This window comes from Portunus trituberculatus, chromosome 27 (assembly GCF_017591435.1).
Source record: "Portunus trituberculatus isolate SZX2019 chromosome 27, ASM1759143v1, whole genome shotgun sequence".
In the NCBI taxonomy this organism is placed as follows: Eukaryota; Metazoa; Arthropoda; class Malacostraca; order Decapoda; family Portunidae; genus Portunus; species Portunus trituberculatus.
The window spans coordinates 12,442,402-12,464,901 of NC_059281.1; the positions used below are offsets into that span (position 1 = coordinate 12,442,402).

The window sequence follows — 22,500 nt, forward strand, 5'->3', positions numbered from 1 at the left end:
TGCAACAGTGTCATTACCTGTACTACAACCTCTTCATCTTCTTTAACCCCTTGAGTACCATATTCATTCTGCTTACTATTTGATGATTTTATAGAGCTTCAGAAACTCATGTGGGGGATTAAAATAGTGAAGACTGTGGCTATTAATCTTCTGACCTCCATATGCCCTCCCTAATGTCTATAAAATCGTCTAATCATACTCAAAATTCAAGGTAAAAATGCGTCCCAGTACTGACCGGGTTAAGTTGCTCACCACAGAAAATCAATCTTCTCTCACTCGAATACTCTCTTCTGCGCCTTCCTCAGTCACGCACATTACAAGCGTAACCCTTCCTATCTTTCTCCTGCTGGCTAGATTAATTTTTCAACATCTAGCTCTCCATTATAAACTCTTCTTTTGTCTTGATATGGCACAAACAACTCCTGTAATACTCCTAGAAGCATACCCACACCTGCACTTGTCACTACACGTTTCTCTCATCCCATATAGTACAGCAGCATCTTCTTCGTCATCTACAGTGTCTTAGTTACGACGCATTAATTCAAGCAACCAAGCAATCAGCCAGCCTTCACCTTTGACGGTCTATTACAGTGGGTCATCTTTCTGTCAAGAGCCACTAGTCGTCTTGTCAGCATCTCCTCCTTGAGCCAAACACACCGTTGATAAAAGACAGGGTATCGGGTCCTGGTACACAATATAAAGCGGAATTTCCTACACTGCAAGAGTCACCCGAAGTGTTTCCCTCTTATGCACCAGAAGGTCAAGTGTCCGTGCGTTGCGTCGTGGCACAGTGCTCAGTATCAAGCAGGTATCTTATCAGGATGAAGCATCAAGACTTCCAGGAGGTTATCGCGGTATCTTGCAATGGGTTATGTTTTGAAATGCAGGCGATAAAGACGTGAGGGTATATAATAGCGATCTGGGCCGTGTGTGTCCATTTCAACGTCAGCAGCAGCGAGGCAGGCAAGACGTACAGCAAAAGGGCACTAAGTCGAAAGGCCAAATACAGCCTTAGCTATGCCACAGAAGTTGGAGCAGTTGGTGAGAAGGTGAGACACTGCTTGTGGGGAAGGTGGGGGAGAAGGGGGAAAAAGACAAGTGTTAGTGTGTTTCGTGGGGAAAAGAGGAAAAAGGCGAGTGTTAGTGTTTCTTGGTAAAAAGTGGGAAAAAAGTGTTAGTGTGCTTCGTGGGGAAAAGGAGGAAAAAGGCAAGTGTTAGTGTTTCGTGGGGGATAAGAAGGGGGGAAAAGACGAGTGTTAGTGTATTTTGTTGGGGGAAAAAGAAGGAAAAAGGCAAGTCTTAATGTTTCGTGGGGGGAAAAAGGAGGAAAAAGGCAAGTGCTAGTGTTTTGTGGGGAAAAGATGCGATAAAAAACGAGTGTTGGTGTGTTTCGTGGATACAAATTTTGGTTCTAGTTAGGAAAATATGTGATGGTGCTGTGCAGTGTTGGTGGTGCGAAGCTGAGGAAGGTTACGGTGTTGTGTTTCGTGGAAGTAAGTTGAAGGATTGTGATAGACGTAAAAACCCAAGAAAAAATACGAGTTTTAGTCAGGTGAAAATGCGGTGCTGTTTTGCAGTGCTAGTGTTGCAAAGCTGAGAAAGTTTATGGTGTTGTGTCTCGTGAAAGTAAACGAACGTAATATTGTACAAAACCTTACTAAGTCTTCTGTAGCAGTTAGGAAAGATATGGTGACGTTCGGCAGTCATTTTGGTGCTGAGCTAAGAATAAGAAGAAAGTTTACGGTGATGTTTGGGAACCGAATCGAAAGTGAACAAATGTGCGTTTCGTGAGAGGCAATACAGAGAAGTGAGATATTTTAAGACCACCGGCTTTCCTCGAACTAACAATACCAGAAAACGAGGGAAGCTGTAAGAAGCAACCATACATACACGTAGCAGCCTTATACAGTATACACCATACATCCACTGATCACTCCTATCTGGGAACATGAATATAATCAAAGCTATACATTCCAAAATTTATGTCCTTTCCTGGCCCTTCAGCTTCCCTTCCTCCCCTGCCCCTGTGACAACACTAGGCCCTTCTTCCAGTCGGCACCTATTCTCCTGCCACGGGAATGAAGCAAGCGAAACTGGAGTGCGGTGAAGAAAGTTGAACTGAAGCAGGTTGATGTGCAGCCCACGACCTTGTTGACCTTCACACGTCACATCAAGATGAAACATTGCTCCCGTCCTGCTCACAGCCTCCTCCGCTTCTATCTCCTCTTCCTCCCCAGCCATCATCTCAACTCACTTCGCTGCTTGCCTCCCTCCTTCTCCTCCTCCTCCTCTCCCAGCGTCCCCCCCGTTCCTCCAGCCGGTCCACCTCGTCTCAGTGTCGAATATCAACAAAGGTAAGTTTTACACACACACACACACACACACACACACACACACACACACACACACACACACACACACACACACATGGTTGAATGGGATAAACGCAATGCAATCCTGGAGGAGGAGGAGGAGGAGGAGGAGGAGGAGGAGGAGGAGGAAAGGTAGAAGGCGTAAGGTGTGCCCAGAAATGCTCAAATACACATACGTGGGTTAGCGTGGCCTCTCTCTTTCCTTTCCTCTCACCGCATGAGCAAAGGCACACGGCAAGGTGGCGAGGAGAGGCAAGGAGCGCAAACCCGCCGCCTCCATTGCAGCGCGGCGGCCGTTTGGGGCGGACGGTAAATAAAAAGCAAAAAAGAAAGAGAGGAAGGGAAAAAAAAAGAAAGAAAAATAAAGAGTCGTTGCCCAAACTTAGGAGGCGGAAGAAGAGCAGACAGAGCGATAGGAACACGAACACACACACACACACACACACACACACACACACACACACACACACACACTTCCTGGCTGTTCCTCCAAGCCTCTCTTCGTCTCGTCTGGTCTCTCCTTTTCCCTGCCACTCATTTCCTCCAACTCTCTCTCTCTCTCTCTCTCTCTCTCTCTGGCCAACTATGACAGGATAACTTCTCAAGGACTATAAAGAGGCCCTCCTCCTCCACCTCCTCCTCATCCTCCTAAAACACTTTCCAAGAAGACTTCCCCAACTTAGGCCCCCAGCATACCCTCCCTTTCATTCCTCCCCACCCCCCAAGATCCAACTCCCCACCTACCCACCCCTCCCCTCACCGAATCACAGTAAGGCGTGGCTATCATAACATCTCGCCCCTTGACTGAGCCGGCGCCCTGTCTGCCCGGAGAGACGATAATAGTGTTATATATGACAGCTGCATCAGAATTTGCGTCAAGTTGATGTATTTTTGTTATCTTTTTTTCAGGAGGAGGAGGAGGAGGAGGAGGAGGAGGAGGAGGAGGAGGAGGAGGAGGCTTATATGTTTTCGTCTTCCCAGTTCTTTAAATTTAAATGCTCTCGGTGTTTTTTTTTTTCCTTTTTTCAAGACTAAGCGAATACAGTCCTTATAATTTACTATGATGTTTCCAGGTCATCTTCTTTCTTCTCCTCTGTTCAACTCTTATCTAATTTTGTGGTTTTCCCTTCGTGTTTTTTAGCGTTGATTTATTAATTTGTTTTTCTCACTTTGACACTCAGTTCATGAAATCTAACCTCTCTTTTTTTCACCTCGACTTTTTTTTTTGTTCCCTTTTCGTTTTCCTTTTCACTCTTTCTTTTAGTTCCTTTCTAGCGATGTCATGTCGAAATTAACCTTCTTTATTTAAGTAACACCTTAAAAAAAAAAAAACCTACATTTATCTAACATCACATACAAGAATTAATCATTACTCTCAATCTTTCACACCTCTCTCTGCTAAACTCTGGAATTCCCTGCCTGCTTCTGTATTTCCAACTTCCTAACTTCCTATAACCTAACTTCATTTAATAGGGAAGTTCCAAGACTATCTGACCTGCAAGGGGGCTGGCAACTAAGTAGACTTTTTTGTTGCCTTTTACCCTTCTTACATAAAAAAAAAAATCGCATCAAATTAATCACTTGAACCAAAAAACAACAATTAAAAGATCTATCAGCAAAACACATTTCACACCGCTCATTACTCACATTTACCTTCAAAACCCAAAGAAATTAATAAAAAAATAACTTGAACAGGTAATACGATTTAGCGAGAATCAACAGAGGAAGGGAGAGAGAGAAGCAAAGACTAATAGATTTATATAAGTCACCGCAACAAGTAGGTCATATGGCACCGCTAAGGGATGTTGATAGACAGGGAGAGGCCAGGCAGGGTACAGGGAAGGTGTCACGATGCAGGGGGACGAGGAGGGGGAAGATAGGGGAGGTGGTGAGGGGTGCGGGTGACAGAGATGTGAAGGAAGGAGAGCAAGGTGAGAATATTAAAATACAAACAGGAATTGATGGATGTGGCGAGAGAGAGAGAGAGAGAGAGAGAGAGAGAGAGAGAGAGAGAGAGAGAGAGAGAGAGAGAGAGAGAGAGAGAGAGAGAGAGAGAGAGCAAAGTACAGGACAGGGAACAAAAACTTAGGGCGAGGCTGTGTTGAAGTGTGAGGCTCCAGATATAAGGCAGGGAGTCAGGCAGGGTGTAGAGGCTCTTAACAAGGGGGAACCAAAAGGGTACTGGAGGAAGCAGGGGAAAGAAGCAGACAGGAGCAGTAACACAGGACAGAAGCAGGTGGGGGTGGGAAGGCAGCGGTGAGGAGCGGCGGCGCTAAAGACCTGGCGTGAGTGTTTGCCCAGACAACACGTGGAGGGGCTCTTCCGCCTCCCGCCGTCTCCCGGTTCGGATAATTTATGCTAACCTTCGCGGGGCACACTGCGGGGCCTTCCGGTGCCACGCCAGCTTCCCAGGGGCCACAGGTGTCTACAGAACACTCCCCAAGCACCCGCAAGTCTACACGTCCCACAAACCACCCTGGGGCACGATACAGAGGAAATGAGATGGAGGGAACAGAAAACTGATGAAAGTAGAGGAACACATCAACTTTCTCTCTAGTCTCGTTTTCTTTTCTTTCTCCATTCCTCCCGCAGCGTCTTCCCGTGGGTGCCACACACGCGACAAGGGGACCAAGGCCTTCCCTGCGCCTTCGCCGTGTAAACACTTACCCGCGTATCCCGTGCTGTCATTGGTCACCGCGTGAAGGCTCCCATTCTCCCATTGGCTATCCCTGTACACACATGACGCAATTTCAGGCCGAGTGTATTTAAGGGCATGTGTGAGTGTGGATTCTGTGCATTCGCGACTGTGAGAGGTGCAAGGGTGGGTATCTGCGTGTTGGTGTGTGTGGGTGTGTGCGGGTGCTCTGCGTAGTGTGTGCGGGTGGAGGGACGCCTGCACTGAGTCACCCTGTCCCATTCGACGTGCCCTGCTGTGGATACTGTACTTGTGTTTTGGTGGAACATGTGGATTTGTGCTAGTGGATGAAGTGTTCTGGTGTGTGTGTGTGTGTGTGTGTGTGTGTGTGTGTGTGTGTGTGTGTGTGTGTGTGTGTGTGTGTGTTTCATGTCGCACATCCGGTAAGATGATATATGAAAAGACAAGAATAGCATTAATTTCCCCTCCCCCGTACCCTCCACTCTCTATCTCTCTCTCTATCACATCCAGCCCGAGACTCACTTCCGGTTCTTAGGTTAACCCTCCTCCCGTTTCCTTCGCCATGAGAACACTAGATCATCACCATGACAACACAATCTCACGGCGCAGTGTTTCAGAAAGATTAACTTGATTTGAAGTTATCGTATCTCTGCCACCACGAACCTATGAAATAAAATAAAAAAAGAGAAAAAACTCCAATCGTTTCAAAAGGTTGTTTAAAAATTTGTCCCTCATCTTTTTCAAATAGTAAGATCAAATGAAGACTCTATAAGTTTTTTCTCAGTAGTTTTGTGATTTGATTTGTAACTTATCTATATCAACAAACTTGTAGAAAAAGCAAACACAACTTTCCTCTTTATTTTGCAGTGTTTTCCTTTATTCAAGTGGTTTTATTCATGGATAGCTCATGGCAGCAGGTACAACAGTTTCAGATCGAGTGGAACTTTTTCAAAACTGCCATAATTACAGTCGAGTAGAATGAAAAAATAAACTGAGGGAACACTAAGAGATAATACGGTATTAAAAAAGTCATTCAAGGAAGGAGCGGGTCACTGGTTTGATAATGTTTGATAATGTGGTGTCCTGTTTTGAACGTGACAACAACAATATTAACACAAAACAACCAGCACAGTAACCACACAGTACACACACACACACACACACACACACACACACACACACACACACACACACATATACAGCTATTAATTAAGTAACAAGCAAGACCGTTCGTCCTTCGCCACACACGCACACGCACAAACACAGCTTCACCTTTGACATTAGAAAACAGAGAGAGAGAGAGAGAGAGAGAGAGAGAGAGAGAGAGAGAGAGAGAGAGAGAGAGAGAGAGAGAGAGAGAGAGAGAGAGAGAGAGGATGTTCTTTGTAGAAAAAAAAATGACTAGCTTCCCATGAGAAACGTTTTGAAAAGAGATGTGTGCGTTTTTTCTTTTTTTTACTTTAAGCCTTATAGCGCCTGTAGCCTCACTTGGAGAGTGTGTAGGAAGCGCTGTTCAGCTTCCGCTCATTAGTGGCGCAGGAAATTTTATTTATAGTGGTACTGTACCGATATTAGGGTCCAGATCACCACCCAAGCGCATCTTTGGTGTAACTACCTATAATCTGAGTATCATGTAGGTAACTTTCAACCACTTGACAAATGGCTAAGTGTTCAAGGCTGTACGTGGTGGGATTCCAACCTACGCATGGACGTCTGCCTGATCCCACGCTGACCACCTTATCCACTACACCACAGCCTCTCTTAGTTTGTGTGTGTGTGTGTGTGTGTGAAGTCAAGCCATGCAATATTCTAATATCAATTCTTATCTTCTGCGGTTTTGCATTTTTATATGTTAGCTTTCATTTATCTATTTATCTATTTTTTTCACTGTTCAAGCATTTATCAAAGAACAAGTATGCACTGAATGTACAACTCTTTTCTTTTATCAGTAATGAGGTTATCAATCTTTTGAGGTCATTTACTTCCTCGTCTCTCTCTCTCTCTCTCTCTCTCTCTCTCTCTCTCTCTCTCTCTCTCTCTCTCTCTCTCATACACACAAACTTATCACTACAGATAACCACAATACATAAACAATAACAAAACTACGATGAGGTACACACACACACACACACACACACACACACACACACACACACACACACACACACACACACACGTGCATAGGTACAAAAATGTCAACAACCTTTGCCCTATTCAACCCACAAACATGTGTTCACGATGCAGAAACATTCACAGGTACAGCAGCCACCCCTCCACCCACAGCTATGCACACACACACCCAAACACACACACACACACACACACACACACACACACACACACACACACACACACACTTCGAGGTACTCAGTTTAGGTGACAAAATAAACATATCTTTCTACAACATTGCTTATTCATGTACTGAGGTGTGTGTGTGTGTGTGTGTGTGTGTGTGTGTGTGTGTGTGTGTGTGTGTGTGTGTGTGTGTGTGTGTGTGTTGAAGTATAATGACATTCCTTCCTTCTATCTATCCCCCTCCCACCCGCCTCTCTCTCTCTGTTTGCCGACAACCTACCGTAACATAAGACGGAAGGAAAGCTGTGCCTAGTGAAACGTTTGCATATACTAACGTTTATTTAGTCAACTTATATCCAGTGTTTGCCGCCACGCCAGCACACGAGGCGGGGAGGACGCGGACGTGAAGAAATGGAAGACTGACTGACCTTCCTTCCTTCCTTTCCTTCTCTTCCTCCTTCCTATGACTTGGCTAACTTGTGGTGAATGAAATGACACAGTTATTTTTTGTCTCTCTCTCTCTCTCTCTCTCTCTCTCTCTCTCTCTCTCTCTCTCTCTCTCACAAATCGATGTGAGGTAAAGGTTAACAATAGTAATTCTTCTCAAACGTTCCCTCTCCTCCTCCTCTTTTTCTTCTTTCTTCTTCTCTTTCTTTTTCTTCTTCTTTTTCTCCTCCTCCTCCTCCTCCTCCTCCTCCTCCTCTTCTTCTTCTTCTTCTTCTTCTTCGTCTTCTTCTTCCACCTCCTCCTCCTCCTTCTCTTTTTTGGCATGACTTAAGACTTTCCAGTAAGGCAGTGTCGGGTTACTGAATGGACCGATGTGGCCCTCTCTCTCTCTCTCTCTCTCTCTCTCTCTCTCTCTCTCTCTCTCTCTCTCTCAGCCTTGTCAAGTTAAGAGGTGAAAACATCCGATGTCTTCTGTGTTTGGTTAAGAGGGATGGAGAAAGAGAGAGAGAAGCATTCGTCCTCCCTCACCTTCTTTCCTTCTTTCTTTCTTTCCTTCCTTCCTTCCTTTTCCATGTGTATCGTTAAACTTTGGATTTCATATTGTTTACCTTGTGCTTTCTCATATTATTTCTTGTACATCATTCGTAGTGAGCACAAGTGAGGTTAGTAGTAGTAGTAGTAGTAGTAGTAGTAGTAGTAGTAGTAGTAGTAGTAGTAGTAGTAGTAGTAGTAGTAGTAGTAGTAGTATAAGACCATCAACACCATTACAGCCATCAACAACAAGAACAATAACAAGAATAGAATAAATAAATTGTAGCTGTCTCCACGCTGAGCGCCTAATCATCTTAAGTAAACAAATTCTGTACATTATTAAGACCACTACGTAGATCTGTCTATCTGTCTGTCTGCCTCATATTTTTTCCCAGCAATGAAGAATAATATGACTCAAAACCAACACTAATAAAAACAGTAAAAGAATGAAAAAAAAACAACTTCAGTCATTAAACTTACTGACAAAAACGAGAAACAATAACGACAACAACAAAAAGAAAAAGAAAAGCAACTCTCTGCCAACCCACTTACTTATTTATCCATTAACCACCCCAATCCATCCACATGTCCTTGCAGGGTGACATCATTCCAACACACACACACACACACACACAGAGGGGACCAGGTGGCAGTAATGGATGAACGAATGTTGTGTAGGCCGTGTGGTGAAAAAACTGTCAACCCACATCACAGGGAGAGAGTCTAGAGATCGCCCTTAGACAAACAGGAGGAGGAGGAGGAGGAGGAGGAGGAAGTATGTTGGGAAAGGCGTAGTACATACCTGGAAATGAAAGAAGAAAGAAGGAAGACGAGGAGGAAAGGAAATAGTACGAGAAAAGGTGTATTAGTAGTAATGAAAGCAAGAGAAGAAAAAAAGCGAAGATGATGAAGAGCAAGAACAAGAAGAGAAGAGGCGACGGAGCAGAAGGAGGAGAATATTAAAAGGAGGATGAAAAAATAAAGAAGCAGAAGAGAGATGTTAAGAAAAGCATAATGATAACAAGAATATATGAAAAACAAGCATAACTGTAACATAAAGCCATGAACTTGCCCCAGACTGAGAGAGAGAGAGAGAGAGAGAGAGAGAGAGAGAGAGAGAGAGAGAGAGAGAGAGAGAGAATATACAAGGTCTTTCGTCGTGACCGGCAGTGTTTGTGTTTATGAATGGGAAAAAGTAGTAGTAGTAGTAGTAGTAGTAGTAGTAGTAGTAGTAGTAGTGATGGTGGTGGTGGTGGTGGGGCGTTACCAGGAAGGCAGTGGATTAGCAAGGACGTTTGGTGGTGTTGTTATAAGTGTTGGTGATAGTGGTGTTATGATGACGTGCGTGGTGTTGGTGGTGATAGTGGTGGTGGTGGTGGTGGTGGTGGTGATAGTGCCCGATTGTCATTAACTTCATCCATCAGCCTTTAACTCTCCTTTGTTTTTGTTTGTCCTCTTTACACTTCCTTTCTTTGTACTTTCCTTCACACTACAATTATCATCTATTCTCTTTCACCTTCTTATGATTTTCTCTTTTTTCTTCTCCAGCAAAACTTTATTTCTTTCTCTTCTCTCCTTTTCTTATTACAGTTTTCATCTATTCTCTTTCATCTCCAACCATTTCCTTGTTTTTTTTTATTGTTTCTCCCAGCTCTTCTCTTTTCACAAACACAACCCTTCTCTATTCTCTTTGTCTATCTCTATTACTCCTTCACCTCACGTTTCTTCCTCTACACTGCCCTTTCTTAACCCCTTCAGTACCGGGACACGTTTCCATTTTCTTTCTGATTACTATATGGTGATTTTATACAGCTTCAGAAACTTATGTGGGGCTTGAAATAGTGAAGACTCTAGCCATTAATCTTCTGACTCCCATAGACACTTCCTAATGTCAATCAAAGCGTCTAATCACACCCAAAACTGAAGGTAACAATGCGACCAAGTAGTGAAGTAGTTAATGCTAGTGTTATTGCCTCTATTCATTTGTATTTTGTAATCTATTCATATTTATATCTCAGTCTTCCTTTCCTTCTATCTTCACAACATATCCTTCCTCTCTTACCCTCCTCTCGTCCTCTCCCATCCTCCTCCCTCGCTATCTTTCCCAGTTGTCATGTGCATTTTTTTTCTTCACAGTTTGGTAATAAGTGAGTGGCGCCACAAACTGATTCTCTCTACCTCACTCCCTCGGCCCCCTTCGGCTCCAGCATCCAAGGCACGGTGAGTGAGTGAGTGAGTGAGTGTGGAAGTGAGTGAGTGAGTGTGGAAGTGAGTGAATGAGTGTGCAAGTTAGTAAGTATACGAATGAGTGTGTGTGTGTTTTTATAGTTAATCCCTTCAGTACCATGTCGCGTTTTCATAGTCATTCTGGTTACTATTTGGCGATTTTATACAGCTTGAGAAACTTATGTGGGGGATTAATATAGTAAAGACTCTGGACATTAACCTTTTGATCTCCATAGACGCTTCCTAATGCAAATAAAATCGTCTAATTATACCCAAAAAATCATGGTAAAAATGCGTCCTGGTACTGAAGGGGTTAACAGTTTATAGTGTGTGTGTGTGTGTGTGTGTGTGTGTGTGTGTGTGTGTGTGTGTGTGTGTGTGTGTGTGTGTGTGTGTGTGTGTGTGTGTGTGTGTGTGTGTGTGTTTTACAGTGGGAAGCGGAAATCAGTCTTGCATCAGTATGTTTTGCTGATTTACATATCTGATATTAGTATTTGTTTGCTTGTAGTATGTAGTGCGTATAATGAAACCGTAAAGTGACCCTCATTTGACTGATAACAAGTGTGTGTGTGTGTGTGTGTGTGTATGTGTGTGTGTGTGTGTGTGTGTGTGTGTGTGTGTGTGTGTGTGTGTGTGTGTGTGTGTGTGTGTGTGTGTGTGTGTGTGTGTGTATAAAACTCTCTAGAAATCGTCAGTTACTCACTCGCCTTGTTCCAAATTTCGTGGAGAGAAAGTCGACCCAAGATTTACTTACCCTTAAATTTGAAGAAAAGAAAGAAAAAAAAAAAAAAAAAATAGGAAGCAAACGAAATATTGACTTTACTCCCTTAAAGAGACAATATTGTTTTTACCTTCATGATCAGAGAGACAGGAAATGAACGAGAGGTTTACATTATTAATCTACACAAAATAACTATATTCACTTCACTCACCAATACCTGTCCTCACCAAACACTGTAATTCACTCTTGTATTCCCTGATTCATTATGTAACCATCACACTTACACCAGGTTCAGTATGCTAGTCTTGTCCTCAGTTCTCACTCTACGTCACTTCATTTTGCTATTCCTGTCCGTTTCTATCTTTCCTGACACTCTAATTCACTCTTGTATTTTCTTGTTCAATGTGTAACCATCACACTTACACCGGGTTCACTTAGCTAGTCTTGTCCTCATCTCTCACTCTAGACCAGTTTACTCAGCAATTAATTTTTCATTTGTCACTCTAATTCAGTCTAATATTCTTTTATTCAGTCTATATCCATCACATACCAGTTTACTCAGTTAATCTTGTCCTCATCTATCACTCTAGGCTAGTTTACTCAGCGAATCAAGTGTCATCTATCACTCTAATTCACTCTAATATACTCTGATTCAGTCTACACCCATCACACTTAGCTAGTTCAATTATCTAGTCTTGTCCTCATCTTTCACTCTAGACAAGTTTACTCAGCAATTCAAGTGTAATCTATCACTCTAAATCACTCTAGTACTCTCTTATTCAATGTACACCCATCACACTTCTGCCAGGTTCACTCCGTTAGTCTTGTCCTCACCCGCTGCTCTTCACTCAGTTCTGACAGAGAGCCAAACTGTGCCAAGGTTATCGCGTGGGGAGATTTAAAAAGGGATCAGTGTTTTTAGAAGTTTTTTCTTCTCCTTTTTTTTTTTATCTCTACTTGAAGCGACACTTGTGAGTTGTGAGGTTTATTTACGTTACATTCTCTCTCTCTCTCTCTCTCTCGCCTATTCGTTTCTTTTCCTACTTCAGTACCTGATTTTGTTTCCCCGTTCTCTCTCTCTCTCTCTCTCTCTCTCTCTCTCTCTCTCTATCTATCTCGCTTATTCGTTTCTTTTCCTACTTAAATACCTGATTTTTCCCCGTTCTCTCTCTCTCTCTCTCTCTCTCTCTCTCTCTCTCTCTCTCTCTCTCTCTCTCTCTCTCTCTCTCTCTCTCTCTATCTATCTATCTCGCTTATTCGTTTCTTTTCCTACTTAAATACCTGATTTTTTCCCCGTTCTCTCTCTCTCTCTCTCTCTCTCTCTCTCTCTCTCTCTCTCTCTCTCTCTCTCTCTCTCTCTCTATTATCTATCTATCTATCTCGCTTATTCGTTTCTTTTCCTACTTAAATACCTGATTTTATTCCCCGTTCTCTCTCTCTCTCTCTCTCTCTCTCTCTCTCTCTCTCTCTCTCTCTCTCTCTATTTATCTATCAATCTATCTCGCTTATTCGTTTCTTTTCCTACTTAAATACCTGATTTTTTTCCCCCGTTCTCTCTCTCTCTCTCTCTCTCTCTCTCTTGTTCTAGTTCATCGCTAATGGACTGTTATCTAATTGTCTTTATCACTCCCCCTCCCACACTCTCTCTCTCCCCACCCCGATATACGCCTTCATGCATTACGTCAAATCATGTGACGGTGTGACAGAGACGGGGGGGTTGGTGGTCAGGTTGGCGCCACCCACTATCAGTCACTATCGCCACCACAGTCACTGACACAATACAGGTTTCCCGAAGGAGGAGAGATAGGCTGAGACTCCTACGTGTTGATAACAGTGTAGGCGAGAGCGAGAGAGAGATAGAGGCCATTCTGAAACGCTTTGCTCCCTCACCATCAGTTTTCCAAGGCCTCCAGTTGAAGATACTCGTGTTTTTCAGTTTTTTTTATTGTTCAGGCGAGAGATTATCAGGATTTCTAGTTTATCAATAGGAGAAACTGTCTTGAAAACCACGTTAGTTGTCTCTATGGGCTTTGAAAAATTGTCTTAGTGAGAGCAGGTGTTTTTGAATACGAGAGAGAGAGAGAGAGAGAGAGAGAGAGAGAGAGAGAGAGAGAGAGAGAGAGAGAGAGAGAGAGAGAGAGAGAGAGAGAGAGAGAATAGTGTGGTGTAACAGGAAGGCTATAACAGCGCCATATATAGTTACAAGAATGCGTTACCTCTCCCGTCGGAAATTCACGTGAGGCAAGATGAAATTTGAACCTTCTGAACCACAAGTCAGGACCCGAACCACACTCACCGCAGAGAGAGAGAGAGAGAGAGAGAGAGAGAGAGAGAGAGAGAGAGACCAATTCAAGAGGAGCAGCAGCAGACACGAAATTAAAAACTGCAAATATAAACAAGAAAACAAGTCATAAAATTAAGATCAGAGAAAGGCAAACATTGGCTTCTTGTCCTCTCAAGGCGAACCGTCCTGCCTTATGTCTACGTGATAGAGAGAGGGGAGAGAGGAGAGGGGAGAGGGGAAAGAGGGTAGAAGGGAAGAGGGGAGTGGGGAAGGATGTTTGTGAGGTTGAGCGATGAAGCGATACGTGGGAAAGGGAGAATGAAAGGCAAGGAAAATGAAGGAGAGGGAAGAGCAGGAAGGGAAAGCCGGAATGGGGAGTAGACAGGAGATAGGATAATTTGGATAAGGAGGAGGAAGAAAATGGGAGAAATAAGGTAAAGGAGGAGAAAAAAAGAGTTATATGATGTAGGAAGAGGAGAAAGCGTGAAAAAAAAAAATGATGAGAAAGAAATAGGGAGAGAAAACTGAGAAAAAAAGAGGGAAAAAGAGAAGGGAGAGAAAAAGAATAACTGAAGGAGAGAGTGAGAACGAGGAAAGGAAGACCAAAAAGAAAAGGGAAGATAGAAAAAATAGAAAGGACAGTTATGTGTTTGAAATAAGAGAAAACAAATAATCACATGTTTAATAAAAAAAAAGTTTGTTCCTCTCATCTGAAAATGTCTTATAAATAACACAAATAACAGGAAGACTAAAAAGAAAAGGGAAGATAGAAAAAAAATGGAAAGGACAGTCATATGTTCGAATTAAGAGAAAAACAAATAATCACGTTTAATAAAAAAAAAAAACGTTTGTTCCTCTCATCTCAAAATGTCTTATGAATAACACAAATAACACAACGAGTGAATAGTTTGTTTTACCAGTCACAAATAAAGAGAGTTTATGAAGTTAGTGTATAACAAATAGTTTAACCCCTTCAGTTCTATGACGCGTTTCCATATTCATTCTGCTTACTATTTGGTGATTTTATACAACTCCAGAAACTTATGATGTGGTTGATTAGAATAGTGAAGACTGTGGCCATTAATCTTCTGACCTACATAGACCCTTCCTAATGTCAATAAAACGGTTAATCGTACATAAATCTCAATGTAAAAATGTGTTCCAGTATTGAAGGGCTTAAAGAGAACGTTCAGTCTAGACACTAATGGATAACAATACACCACGACAGTATAGGAAGACTAGCATTAATATTCTCACTAATGTTTCTATCCGCAATAAAATAACTAAAAATGCATAGAGAGGTCTGCCTTCTATTATGGGAAGATGGAAGAACGGAGTGAGGTTAAACGTATGCATATTTTCCCCTTTGCATTTATAATATTACCCTTGGTCTACGTGATGTCCTGAGCATCCATCCACTGGCGGCACAGGGGACGCATGGGGACGCGCAACACACCCATGACGCCGCAGCACCTATGACGCCTCTCTCTGACTGATAACAGGGCACAGGCAAGCCACGGCGAGGAAAAGAGTATAGGGGCGGCGGTGGGTGTCTGGCTCCTGTCCTACTGTCTCGTTTCGTATCACTTCCGTCCCATCTCCTCTTCCTCGCTGCCTTATCTTATCCTGTACATGCCATCATAGTGCATTTTGTTTTACACCTTATCTCTTTTTTTTTTATCGTTTTCATCCTATCCTCCTCTTCCTGGTTATTGTTCCGTCTTATTGCGTATAATTTCCGTGTTTTTCTGTTCCATTCTGCCTTGTTGTATCCTTTACATTCCATTCTATCCATCCTTCATCTCGTTTTCTTGTTTCGCTACGGTTCCATCCTATCCGGTAGAAATTTTGTCCTTTTCTCTTTCATTCTAATACTGTACCTACATTCTCACTCTCCTATCCCATCCAACTCCGGTCTTTCGTCTCTCCTTCCAAGCCATTCTACTCCATCCCAGCTATCCCACGCCCATGTGTGAGTGCGGCCCCCTCATCTCGCCCCAAGAAGGACCAGTCAGGGCTGTCCACTGTTACAATTTTCCCTCCCCCCCCATCCGTGTCGCCGTCCTGGTGCCTGCCAAGGTCTAAACGCACCACGAGAGAGAGAGAGAGAGAGAGAGAGAGAGAGAGAGAGAGAGAGAGAGAGAGCGCTTTGTGGGGGCAAGGGTAGGGGCGGAGGGCAGGATGGACAGCGAGGAACAGGGAAGGAATGTTTTTTTTTATCTTGGCGCCGGCTGAGGAACCTTGGGGAGCCTTGTAGTGGGTGAATATACTAATTAATGGAGGCAGCGAAGTGACCCGGCCGGCGCCTCCTGCCTCGGGGTGACATGAGTGCAGTGAAGTGGCTGGTTTTGGTTACTGTTGTGTGTGTGGGGTGTGGTTTGAGGTACACTGGGAAGACATATTAAGTGGGATTCCGCCCCGATCTACTCCGCCAGGCCAAGTCCTGCCCCACCATGCCACAGCATCCCTCCCTAAAATCCCAGAGGAAATGCCCAGTCCTGTATGTCTGAAAATTTTCTTCTCTGATCTTGTTTTTTTTCTTTCTTTATTTGTGTGTGTGTGTGTGTGTGTGTGTGTGTGTGTGTGTGTGTGTGTGTGTGTGTGTGTGTGTGTGTGTGTGTGTGTGTGTGTTTTTGGAGTACTGTCAGCGGCCGACCGACTAAGGCCAACAAGAGTGTGTGGCGTCAGGGGCGGCGACCATCAAGGTCGAGTGAGAAACGGGAAGATTAAAGAATATTATTTGGTCCTCAATCCAGCCCTCTTCACCCCAGCCACAGTGTATATTGTCAGTGGGCGTGGTACATGGCACCCTCTGGGTAATAGGGGTGGATGGAGGGAAGGGGCTGAGTGTAATGTGGTGCAACACTGAGCCGGCGGGAGACATCGCGTGCCGCCACCGCATGCTACCTAATGCAGGTTGATTTCATCATGTGTAGTACTGTTCCCTACACATAAGGGAGATGATGGTGGGAAGGGACCGGTGTGGAATGCTGCGATAGTGAGGAGCCCCCAAGAATTTGCATGCCAGTGCGTGACATGTTTCGCCGTGGCGCCAGGTGTGTCGGGATGGCTTGGCCCCAGCATAAAGGTGCAGGGCCGCGCAGTCCTGCACAACGCTCCAACTGCTTGGAGCATACACCACGTGCATTCACTCCCCCCTCCCCCAGCTGGCCGGTCCCGCCCCCACCACGCATTGAGCCATCAACACTTGCTGCTCGCCCCGGCGAGTATGAAAACACCGCCATTCCCTCACAACAAGAGTGTTCCAGTGTTTCATTCCTGTCGCACATCCAGTACACCACAGTAACAAGCCAGCCGATAACAGCGTTTGGCAACTCGCTAGGTGCGCGGCCGCGGCCACCACCGCTCTGTCCCTCCTCTTGTACCCAGTGTGTTTACACTGGTGCGAGAGACAAGATGGGGCGTGACACTCTTTCTCTGTTTCTGTTCCTCACACTGCTGTCGGCATCCTCTCTCCACGGTAGGTAGCGTTCCTTGTTAGGTGTTGTGTAGGGCAGGAGGCAGAGTGAGGCAGGGCGGCTCAGCTGAGCGAGTGGCGGTGGCTGCATCGATCTGCCGAGAGATTCCCATGGCGACGCGGAAGCTCCTTGTCTTTTAACGTTATTGTTCCTCGCAAATCCTTGTTTGGCGTGTGTAGGCGCTGGCTACGTTTGTCAGGGGCTGGTTCAGATGTTCCCAGGAATAAGGGTGTAAATCAAGTCAGCAATACGGTGCTGTGTCATTGCAGGACAGCTGGGAGCAGCACGTTGTTACATAACCTTGAAACGTGTAGCACGTCTGACTTTCACGTGACTACATCCCGGCACGCTGACTCAGGGAATGACGCTACTACAGCAACAGTAGTTCCCTGTCATCAGGCTACGTCACGGGCCCCCAGTCTGGCGAGGTGACAGGAGTGATGGAGGTGAAAGGAAAGAAAGGCAATCCCATTCAGTAGCATGGCGCAAAGGTTCAGTGTGCTGGCTTCGCAGGCATTGTCTTCTTGCCACGGGACTCGGTGTCACCTGTGATGTCATAGGCTCACGTGAGTCATAATCTTGGGAAAGTGAAAGGGAAGTGGTTTTACATGCCTGTCTTATCAGCGGGAGTGAATGATCTGTACAGTCACGTCTGGCTCAAGGAAGCCTCGTCTGGTCTCATTAGCTGGCGACACGTTCAGTGCTCAGCGAAACAACAGTTACTTCGTCACGAGAGTAAATGCAAATCACCCTCCCCCCGATACATCTTTTAAAGATGAACTACAACAACAGTGCCTTAGACAAACACTTAACATTTCCCTGGTGACAACACAACACAAGAGTTTTCCCAGTGCTATTATCATTTCCTTGCACATCCGGTCAAAACTAGTGTCGTCGTCAGTTCTTGATACTTCACCCCAAGCTGTGACGTCAGTCTTAACTTATCACCCTCCCTGACTGCGCACATGATGCAACGCTGCATGAAGGTTAAAAAGATTCCACACTGCATTGCTGTGTAATGTCTGGCACAACTTAATAAATGTTCATATGGAAGCAACAGACTCGGGAACACGGACTTGAGTCGATGTTTGAATATGTTAGTTGGACATGAACGAAGCAGTGAATCATTATTTTCAGCTCGTTAAGCATACAGGGTGAAGACTACAAAGGATTAAAAACAAACCATTCATCTCATCTACAAAGAAAAACACTTATTTACATACGAGAGTGGAATTTGAGTAAGTGACCGGCGCTTGAACGAAACCATATCACATTTTTCTACGTGTTGACAGGGCGAAGCTATAAAAACAATACAAAAGGCCGTTCAACTGGAAAGGAGAACCAGTTTTTTGTGCATCTAATGGTGTGATCACGTGGTGGTGTCCCGTGGCAGGCCATGTGCGAGGGGCTCAGAGGGAGAGGGGAAAGAATCTTTAAGGAGCGACCAAACAAAGAAGCCATAGTCTAACGTCCCGCAAAAGAAGCTGGGTGTGGGTAGGTGTGCCATGATTTGCAGCCAGTTCTCGCAGTGTCTTTCAACCGGCAAGTGTTCTTTAAGTGACTGGGTGACTAGGTGAAGGGGCAGTGTATGGTTATCGGGTACATGGTGATAACTGGCGACATTGGAACGGGCGGATGTACTGTGCCGGGTAGAAAACTGGTAGATAGCGATGAGAACTTTTTAATGGAATGTTCTGATGGGTAAATGTGCTTTGAGGGACAGTAGGTGTTTTGTAGGTGGGTGATGGTGTGACGGTTGCAGCGCGGGGATATAAAGAGGAAGAGAAAGGATGGCGTAGGTCATTGGGTTCGTTCACGCCAGTATTGCCTCGCCACAGCCACACGTAGGTAGAGCGAGCGAGGAGCCAGCCAGCCTGTCCGTCAGCCATTCGGTCTTCACTTCCCCTCTCCTATCTGTCTCTAGGTTCTTTCGCCTCCCTATCGTCCTATTCTCTTCTCTTCCCTTTCTTTTGTTCGGTGTTTGTTTCATCCTTATCGTCTATTCTCTTAAAAATCGTCGACCTCCCTCTTCTCTATACTCGTTTCCTTATCTCTTCACCAATCACCATCTTTCCTTTCTTTGTTATATTCTGTCCTTTGCCTATCACTCAAATCTCTTTTCGTTGTTATTTTCATCCCTTTTGATTCTCCTTCGTCTCCTCACTTCTCAACACCCTTTCAATTGACATTCCTCAACTCCTCGTTTCTGTCTATCCTTCGTGTTTCCTCTTCTCTATCTATTAGTTACTCACTCTTCTATATTGCTTTCTCTCCTTCCTGTCGCCTAATCCTTTCTCGTTACTTATCCCAACTCTCGTCTATTCTTTCCTCTCTTCTCTTTTCTGTTCTCCAATCTACTACTACTCTACCAGTCTCGTTCTGTCGCCACTTTTTCTTGATACCTTTTGCCCACCCTCATTTCCTCACCTATCCAATCCCTTTCTTTCTTTATCCTCCCAATCTCGCCATGTCCTTCCGTGGATGGATCGGTGTGACGTCAGGAGTTGCTTGACATTATCAAGCTGCAGTTCTGTTGACTGATAGCAGGCCACGCCCCAAGTTTCAGAGTTCCAACTAACTTACACCATTTCAAGTATTGGTGAGCGCTGATAGTCATGAGTATGCGAGGAAAACACTTCACTGGGAACATGAATATAAAAACGTGTAATGTTCTGTATTTTTTTTGTGTATTTTTTGCCTCAGTTCCTCATGCACGCGTTGCTTTTCCATGTGTGCTTGATGTAGACAAGTTTGTGGTACGTTTGGTTCACCGTTACTTGTTTAACGTGATGGAAAGGATTGAAGTACATTGAAAGATCATATTTTTTTACCCGATAGAATGAAAGGGCAGTCAAATGGTTGTTCAGACGTTAGCAAGCATATACATTCCTTCACTTTGGTTATGGCGCGATAATTCATAAGGCACACGTGTATGTTTTATTCGCTTCATGGCTTCGTGTTTGGCGTGGGAGTGTGTGGCGGAGGTGATGGTGGTTTGGTTACTGAAGGCCAAGCTGACGCAGGTGTTCGATACAGATGGAAGTGTAACTATTTGAATATTTAAACAGCAATATTTAGTGAAGATGACTGACGGATGACTACCAGTGCAAAGACACGAGAGAGAGAGAGAGAGAGAGAGAGAGAGAGAGAGAGAGAGAGAGAGAGAGAGAGAGAGAGAGAGAGAGAGAGTCCTGCTTGTCTCCATAAGCTTCTAGACTCGAGCAAGTATCTAATTCAGTAAATCATCTCAATGGTGGTAGTGTTGTCTTGTTGCTACCACCACCACTACTGCTACCTACTACTACCACTACTACTACTACTACTACTACTACTACTACTACTACTACCATCTACTACTACTACTACTACTACTACTACTACTACTACTACTACTACTACTACTACTATTACTACTACTACTACTACTACTACTACGTCCATCTTAACGGAAACTACCTATCAGGGCTACTGCGTTCTAGCCCAGCCACGTGCCTCTGTGGACCTACGTAACCCCAATATAGAACAGCTCTATCTATCTCTCTTCACCTCCAGGATGTTTGTTCTTGTAGGGAGATGGCCGGACGATCACTGGTCTTCTCTACCTTTTCTCTTATTCTCTTTGGGGAGACGATGTAATTATAATCCAGCTTAATGCCAAATGCCTTCCTTCACTCCTCGTCCCATGAAAAGGATATAATTTTAATGTATTGTAACGCAAACTGCCTTCTTTCACTACTCCTTTTGTACCTAAAAATGTGTACCCCTTCTCTCCTCCTCTTGATTCTCCTTACATACGTACTAATATATATTATGAGCATGCCTTCCTTCCTATCATACTTTTCCCGTTGAAGAATGTCAGACATGTTTTTTATTTTCTTTAATTTATACCATGTGGGCTTTTCACGGGAATTTATGGGCTAAAGGGGATACTTTTTTTGGGTACCTCCTATCTGAAAGCCCATCCGCTAGGAAACCGTTGCCCCGAGTGTGGAAGCCCAACCTACACTCGGACCGTGGACAGGATTCGAACCCGTGCGCTTGGAGACCTCTCGGAGCCCAAAGCACGCATGGTTCCACTATACTTAACTTTAGACCATTTTCATTACTCGTTCTTCCGTTTTGATTCCACTTGACGTTTTAACAACCATAACATTTTGCTCTCTTTCTTCACCCTTCTCTTCCTCGCATACAAGAAGATAAACTGGTAAATGAATATTCTGTAGTATTTATAGATTAGTCGTGATGAGAGAGCGTTTCAGAACAGTCATATCGTCTCCGTGATAATGCAAAAATCAGTAAACTCTCTCTCTCTCTCTCTCTCTGCATTTTCATATATTTCATGCTTAGCTTCGTCAGTTCCTTCTTTATTCTTCAAAGGACGAATTTGCTGACTCATTTGCCGGGTCGTTCTAATGGTGGTATTTATGTTCTGCTATGCCGCTCGGGTTTACTTGGCGCTGTCTTCAGGTCACTGCCTTCACTAAGTTTATATTCCTGCTGTGCTTCTGTAACTTTTCCCAATTGATGGATCATAGTTTAGTCACGTAATGTTTTTTCCCGTTATTTTCATGTCATGCCCAAGAATGTTATTTTTCCTTAGTTTTATATTCTTGTCCATGCTGGTGTAACTTCTTGTCCTCAATTTATCAAGTAATCGTGCTAAGGAATTTCTTCGCTCCCCGTCACTTATATATATCAGTTAGCTATATTTCATTTGTAAATTTACGCCTCGCGCTCAAATATAATACGGAAAATTTAAGTTTTGGCTGAAATAAGCCGGTACACACATATATTTAGACCGAAATAACTCCTTTTCATCATTTTACACGCGTCTGAGCTACTTAGGATGGCAGACAAGTGGTTAGGGTTAAGGGAGGCAGAGTGGACAGCTAACCTGACAGTTGGGCTTCAGTACAAAAGTCCCAAGGTCGTGGAGATACCAACTATAGGTCTGAGTCTGGCCTAGGCTGGATGTTATGTAACCGCGGACGTGCTGTGTAATGGCGGGCTGTATGGTGACACCCGTGCCATCCCGGTGTGTGTGTGTGTGTGTGTGTGTGTGTGTGTGTGTGTGTGTGTGACGTAGCAGTAGCAGTCACATGCCGCCCGCTACGTGACTTTCGCTTTCTGATAACGCTATCGATCAATGTTGATATTACTTATTAATCAGCTTGCTTTGAGCGGGAGCATTCACTTCCCGCTGCAGTCTGGCGCCTTCACACACACGCCGCGCCGCGCTACGCAAGCACAGCAGTTTACTTGTCCACGCCCCTTGATTTCCAGACGCCCGGCGGTAAGAGATCTGGCTCCAGTTCTCCCTGTTCATTTTAGTGTACGAATATAAAGGCGAAACTGTCACGTGTGTTATGTCGCCAGTCTGTGTTCCATCAGGTGTGTGTGTGTGTGTGTGTGTGTGTGTGTGTGTGTGTGTGTGTGTGTGTGTGTGTGTGTGTGTGTGTGTGCTTGAGTCAGGCAAGGGGGTGGAGGGG

At 44.4% G+C, this 22,500-nt stretch overlaps 1 protein-coding gene and 1 long non-coding RNA gene across 8 annotated transcripts in view; both read left to right on the top strand.

Moving 5' to 3' along the window:
• Positions 1–16,583: 16,583 nt before the first annotated feature.
• The window catches only part of LOC123509907 (retinoid-inducible serine carboxypeptidase-like), a 31,893-nt gene continuing 25,976 nt past the window's right edge, over positions 16,584–22,500 (top strand). Inside the window, exon 1 of the mRNA XM_045264524.1 lies at positions 16,584–17,013. Coding sequence (XP_045120459.1) covers positions 16,599–17,013 — 415 coding nt within the window. The 5' untranslated portion in view covers positions 16,584–16,598. The remainder of the gene's footprint in view (positions 17,014–22,500) is intronic.
• The window catches only part of LOC123509909, a 2,545-nt gene continuing 2,088 nt past the window's right edge, over positions 22,044–22,500 (top strand). The window contains exon 1 of one of the 7 annotated variants that reach the window (XR_006676320.1): positions 22,044–22,068. This is a non-coding gene — a long non-coding RNA (uncharacterized LOC123509909). Of the gene's footprint in view, positions 22,083–22,398; positions 22,417–22,500 lie in introns of those variants that run through there. The other 6 variants (XR_006676324.1, XR_006676321.1, XR_006676322.1 and 3 more) reach the window with 6 other exon arrangements.